Source organism: Dendroctonus ponderosae, unplaced genomic scaffold, assembly GCF_020466585.1.
Source record: "Dendroctonus ponderosae isolate FM_Combo_2020 unplaced genomic scaffold, Dpon_F_20191213v2 Dpon_F_20191213_6, whole genome shotgun sequence".
Lineage (NCBI taxonomy): Eukaryota > Metazoa > Arthropoda > Insecta > Coleoptera > Curculionidae > Dendroctonus > Dendroctonus ponderosae.
This window is the reverse complement of record NW_026018814.1, coordinates 3,330,844-3,337,810: the sequence shown is the minus strand read 5'-3', so window position 1 is coordinate 3,337,810 and position 6,967 is coordinate 3,330,844. Positions and strand designations below refer to the sequence as shown.

At 33.6% G+C, this 6,967-nt stretch overlaps 1 protein-coding gene across 1 annotated transcript in view; it reads right to left on the bottom strand.

The window, feature by feature from the left end:
- LOC109536334 (semaphorin-1A) overlaps positions 1–6,967 on the bottom strand; it is a gene marked incomplete in the record, with an annotated part of 203,269 nt that overhangs the window by 9,971 nt on the left and 186,331 nt on the right. Inside the window, 2 exon segments of the mRNA XM_048667827.1 lie at positions 1,316–1,420; positions 5,804–5,999. Coding sequence (XP_048523784.1) covers positions 1,316–1,420; positions 5,804–5,999 — 301 coding nt within the window.

Here is a 6,967-nt window from a genome sequence, read left to right as displayed (position 1 = left end):
GAATTGTATATTTTATTTATCCTTTGCTTTATGATTGGTTCGAAAAATGACCTTGGATAGTTGTTTATTAATAATATATTTTTAATTTTTTCAAGATTTTTTGTTCTATACTCCCAATGTGACAATTTAATGGCTTTATCTGTAAGTGCCGTTATTACACTTTATATTTCATTGGAGCGTATGATTGATAATTCAGGTACCTACCAGACCATACCTCCTTTGTGTACCAAAAAAAATCAATATGAACAGTATTTTATTCGCCTTGTGTCCGATATAGTCCGGTACAGCATTAGCATAGCATGCACAACAGAAGTGGCATACTTTTGATTTTGATAACACAAAAATACTGATTAACGAGAGTAATTATAACAAGAGAAGAGTCCATGAAATGATACAGATTAAAAAACATAACAATGCTATGAATTTTAGATCGGATACCGACAATCTTAGCTCAGTATATCATACATTAATTAATTAAAATGAACATTGAATATTAACTAACACCCGGTAAATTGAAGAATTTTGCAGACCAAAAATAATATCCTCAGAATACAAAGAAAAATTGCTGAAAGTAAAAGAAATCAATATAAACAGTATTTTATTCGCCTTGTGTCCAAAACGGACAAAATTAATACTCCAAATGTATGCCAAGGCTTAAAGCAGCAACAACGCTACACATTTAAGTAAAAATATTTAAGTATCTGAACGAAAAATTCTAGTCACTTCCCAGATTTGATTGTCCTGACTAATCACCTGTTAAGCCTAATTAAGTTTAGAATGTTTTAAAGTGTTGCAATTGTGATGCATTTTAATGTGTGAGGAGGTGATGAGGCTGTTGACGAACTGTGATTGTTTTTTAAATTAATGAATTTTTTTTTAACTATGTTATTTTAGAAAAACTGATGATGGCGGAAAAATACACCGAAACGTATTTTAATTGATAAATAAAGCCAATAAATGACTGAAAGCCAGGAATTAATTTTGATTTGGAATTGAAACACAGTGAGGAAAGTATATACAATTGTGAACTATTCCGAGTGCTGGTCATTTTGAAGCCTAGAGCCAGAGTTAGTTAAAAAAATAATTTCATTCAAACAGGCAAAAAATAAACAGGCGAGTAAATAGAAATAAAAAAGCAATCTAAGCGGAAATAATCCTCGAATGTCATGATCAATTTGGAAGTTGCGATTCACGAAAAGCTTTTGAGGCTGCACAATTTAGCATTACGTCGGTCCACTTTTTCCAGCTAATTTATCTTTCGAACACAAAAAACCTTTCTTTCGGGTTTCCAGCCATTCACACGCCAAGGACTTACCGTTTAGACTCATCGAATCGTATTGTTCGGTCTGCAACGGTTCCCTATAGATAATGGGGTCCATTCCGCTAAAATCGGCCACTGTGCCCGTATACAGGTCGCCATCTGAAATAATGATCTTGGTTAGAATGGAATGGAATGGAAATAAAGGCGCAGCAACTCTCTATTTTAAGGATTACGTGGAACAATGGGCCCGATTCCAGACGAAGTTTCCGTTAATTTTTCATTTGGAATCGGCCGGCGCAAAAACCAACTTTTACGGCTTTTCTTCCGCCGGGAATATTTCGGTAATCGAATGCGGCAGCTTCCCAAAATCCGTGTGCCCGCCTCTTTCGAAAACGCTGATTTCCGTTAACCCAAGCTAATTTCCGGCGTTGTGTATCATTAAATATGAAATAAATTTAATTGAAAACGTCGGTACCGGCAGCGTATTTTAATTATTGTGCCAGTCGAATTTCCTATTCATTTAAATTCGACTAATAACGCACATAAATGAAAACTATGTAACAGGATACGGCCGGGCATTCGCCCACATACCGTTGTTATTATTACCTGAAATGCGGAATAAAGAACAGTCGATGCTCATTCCAACAACGCCATCTGATAAAACAAATAACAAGTGCCCATTTGGCCGTTCATTCCAGCTTATTTGTTCACTCGTGTATTTAAATCCCGCTGATTTGTATTTCATTGTTCGCAAACAGTTGATTATCCACCCTCCAGTTCGCGCTTCTCCATGGAAAAAAGCTTTCATTGCGTTCGCTCTGTGCTTCAACCACATCTAGACTTTCTGCTTGTATTTTTGTGCGATTTGATAGAATCAACTAAAACGTTAGAGGGACATTTTGGCACAAGTTACAAAGCGAAACAGTGTCCCTCAGGTGACAAGGGACGATTTATCACTGCACATAAAATTGAATTGTCTCAGCCCAGTGAAATGCCGTGCTCAACTTTGTGCTGCCGCGTATATTAATTCAGTTATTCATGCCGGAAAGGCTCTTCTCCTCATCCAAAGACACGCGACAGGAGCTGAAGACCGTTGTCTGCATAGAATCCGGCTGAAAAGCGCTCCATTGCCATCGTCACTGTGTTATCCAAATGCTTAATGGAATTTAAACTAATCGAATTTCATTCCCACTAACAAACACAAATACTACTGGGAAAAAGATTGTCTGACTCGGCCGATTAGAGGCCAGTTAAGTCGCATTCAATTTATGACGATCGAAACTGCATTATAGAAGCGCTTTTTCTTTATTGAGTTGAAAATCCTGATTTATGGGCATATATTTTAGACTTTTGCGCTCTTACTGTCCGGCGTTTTGCCTGCCAATGCTCCTCGGCCGATATATGGGAACAGCAACAACAAACTGCAAACCCGTAGCTAATAAGAATTGAATTGGGTTTTTCAGAAACATTCGCTCTTCTTCGGCAATTCTTCATCCAAATCCCCCAATAAAAAAATGCTGCCGTGCTTTATGAGAAAGAGAGTTTAGAGTTCAATCTGCTCTTTATTTGTGTGGTTATTGCGGCGCGAATATTGACTCAATTTTCGCTTTTTCTGAGACTATTAGAGGAGTTGAAAACGGATTTTGTAAAAATACACCCAGTTTAATCCAGTACTCGGAAACAAGAGCCATATCTAGAAACGTGATTGAAATATGAGCTAAATGTTATGCAATGTTTCAACAAAATTGCCCTATTTTGAATTTTAACATTTTGCGAGAGATTCGGGAATATTTCTCAACTAACGTGTTATAAAGAAAAAAGTGTAATTTACGCCTCCTTTCATTACAAAAAAATTGAGCTCTGAAGCTCAAACGGTTTTCGAAATATCAGCGAAGGAGATTGAGAAATTTTGAAAACATTGACTTATCTGGAGTTCCCTTTTCTGAAGAAGGATTCTGAAGATCTTTTGATGCAAAAATGTGTCCATTTTAATCTTCTATCTGTGTTTCAAGACTCATTTCTTATCAGGCTTCGTAACGATGAATCAAAAACTAAGCGCAATTCTGAAAAAATGAACTATTCTCAGATTTTTCTATTTGCTGCGAACATAAAATTTTATTGGATATTATAATTTATTTTGAAAAAAACACAATTTAATGTTCTATTTGCTGGTAAAAACTGATCTTTTTAGCTCGTCCTACTATTAAAATATGAGCAAAAACCTACAGATTTTTTTAAAATTAACTGACTAAAATTTTCCGTTTTCTGAAGAAGAATTCTGAAAATATTTTGATGCAAAAATGTGCCTATTTTAATCTTCTATCTGTGTTTCAAGACTCATTTTTTATCAGGCTTTGTAACGATGAATCAAAAACTAGGCGCAATTCTGAAAAAATGGACTAATCTTAGATTTTTCTATTTGCTGCGAACATGAAATTTTTATTGGAAATTATAATTTATTTAGAAAAAAGCACAATTTAATGTTCTATTTGCTGGCAAAAACTGATCTCTTTAGCTCGTCCTACTATTAAAATATGAGCAAAAAGCGACGAATTTTTTTAAATTAAGTGATTAAAATTTTTCCTTTTCTGAAGAAGAATTCTGAAGATCTTTTGATGCAAAAATGTGCCCATTTTAATCTTCTATCTGTGTTCTAAGACTAATTTTTTATCAGGCTTTGTAACGATGAATCAAAACCTAAGCGCAATTCTGAAAAAATGGACTAATCTCAGATTTTTCTGTTTGCTGCGAACATGAAATTTTATTGAAAATTATAATTTATTTAGAAAAAAGAACAATTTAATGTTCTATTTGCTGGTAAAAACTGATCTCTTTAGCTCGTCCTACTATTTAAATATGAGCAAACAACTACACATTTTTATTAAATTAACTGATTAAAATTTTCCGTTTTCTGAAGATCTTTTGATGCAAAATTTTAATGGTCTCTCTGTGTTTTAAGACTCATTTTTTATCAGTCTTTGTAACGATGAATCAAAACTAAGCGCAATTCTGAAAAAATGGACCAAACTCATATTTTTCTATTTGCCGCGCACATGAAATTTTATTGAATATTATAATTTATTTAGAAAAAAGCACAATTTAATTTAATCTATTTGCTGATAAAAACTCTTTAGCTCGTCCTACTATTTAAATACAACCTACGCATGTTTTTTAAAATTAACTCATTAAAACTGAAAAAAAATTATTGTTCTAACTGTGTTTTAAGACTGAGGCAGCTTTAGCCTAAAACTAGGCAATATTTTGGAGGATAAACTGATCTTCTCTCTATTCAAAGTGACAACTTATTGAAAAAGCGCCATTTAAGGCTCCATGCCATGCTCCATCCTCCATAAATGCTCCATAAATTGAGCTCTCTGAATGGACATGTTTTTAAAGATGAGCCAAGCAACAATTAAAACAATTAGCCATTTTTGAATTTTCTGAAAAAAAAGTGGGATTTTATATGAAAATATGGACTATTGAATGCTAAAATTACTACGAAACGGCTCAAACGCTTTTTGAAATATTAGCGAAAAACTATGCAAAATTTAGAAAATTGGCATCTTGAATTTTTTTCTTAAGAAAGGTCTTCTAAAGTTTAAAACGTTATTGCATTATTTACTGAGCTCTTAAGAAAAGTAAAAATAAATTGATATACTTTACACAGAAAAATACATAGTTTAATGGTCTGGTAACAATAAAAAAGTGACTCTTTAGCTACTATGGTTTTGCCAATAGGAGCTAAACACGTTAAATATTTTTTGAGAAAACTAAATGTTATATTTTGAATGAGAAAACAGCGCTATTCAAAGTTCTATTTACAAATAAAGAGTGAGCTCTGTAACTTCCGCAATTTTTCAAATGTGGGCACAAAGCTATGAAAAGCTGAAGAAAATCGAATTTTCTAAAAAAAAATGTATGCGTTGCTGAATGTTACGTTTTGCGTGCAAAAAACAGCACAATTTAATGCTCTATTCACAAACAAAATAGTGAGCTCAGTGACTTCCAGTTTTTCAAATTGGAGCTCAAAACTTGGAAAAGTTTAGAAAAAATGGACTAAATTTTAAATTGAATAATTTCTGAAAAAACTAAGCGAGAGGACGGGGAAACGTTTGCGTTCATTTTTTGAAGATACTGGCTCTTGAAGATGCACTTTAAGGTTGTTATTAAGGAGCATTTTTACGTTTTGCAAACAAAGTTTCACTAGCTTCTCTGTTGGTTAATATTTAACCATCCGATAGCATAAATTCATCTGAAGGTAGCTGGAATAGACGAATATCGGAGTTCGATCGAGTGGCTTGACAGTGTAGTAAATGCGGGTCAACTCAAACGTGACAAATTGCCTTGAATTAGTTACTGGTCTAAATTGGAGCATGAACAATGTAATTGCGACGAGAATGTAGTGAAGCTGTCGCAATGAGACATAGCAAACAACGTTGTTGGAGACGACAGATCACTCAACGAGCAAAACGGAAGCGCAACATGCCCGGTCCACGTAAAAAATGACAAAGTTGATTCAGCAGGAAAAACCCACCAACTTACCGACATAAATCGCCGTTGAATTATGACGTGGATCATAAGGGCAGAGGGCCTGGCCTGCCTTTTCCTTCTCAAACGTGTAATTCCTGCTAAGAACGTTGTATTCACGGCAAATCGGTTTGAAGGCGTTTGTTCCGCATAGTAACAAACGGCTCTGGGCAGTTTTCGCCATTACTCGGATGTAATTTTGGCAGTTTTCCTGGAAATAAAGAAAAATAATGACTTAATTGCCTCGCCGCACATGTTTCAACTTAATGCCGGCAACACACACAGGTTATTTTTTTACAAACTTCCTTTTGGGTATTTCGCCTCAAAAATTTTTGTCTTTAAAAAAGACAGAATTTCCTCACGTCTTTTATTACAGATTGATAAATAGTGCTCCTATTTCGAAATAAGAACGAATTAATTATCAAAAAGTAATCAAGAACTATCAGCTAGAGGGTATCCTGCGACACACTTAGGCTCAAGCTGTAAGAGACAATTTCAATTGGTAGAGAAATTAATTTGAAAAATTACCTTGACGTTTCGATAGCTATTTTCTGCTATCGTTACCAAAAAAACCTAAATGAACCTAAAAAAGAGTATGTTAATAAATTGTGTAACAATAGTAGAATAATACAATATATGAAAATTCGCGCTGGTAATTCGTCTGTGCAAATTGTCAGTTATGTGACTTTAATTTAATCTCATTGTTTAAATTAATAAAAGTAATGTTAATTAATAATTTTGGTGTAAATTTAATTTGAGTGTATGTTTCTTTGGTCTACTTCAGATTTTAGCATAGGTAACCATGTATGACTTAAATTAAATGAACATGAAGCAACACAATTATATTGATTTAGTAAAATTAGTGCGCTTTCTTTAATTTTACGTTTTTTTGTGGATTGTTCTTTAGTTAAAATTGTGGTATTATTCCATTGAATTTTATGGTAATTATCAAATGCATGTTGACAAATGTGTGATTTATGATATTCTCTGTTTTTTATGTATGATTGGCTGTTCTTTGAGTCTTATGTGTAATGGTCTTGAGGTTTCTCCTATAAAAAATTTATTGCATTTGCAAGGAATTTTATAAATTACGTTTTTTGTATTTTCAATTATATCATGAGGTTTTGTTACTGAAATTTTACTTCTAATTGTATTTTCAGTTTTGAAGATAGTCCTAAT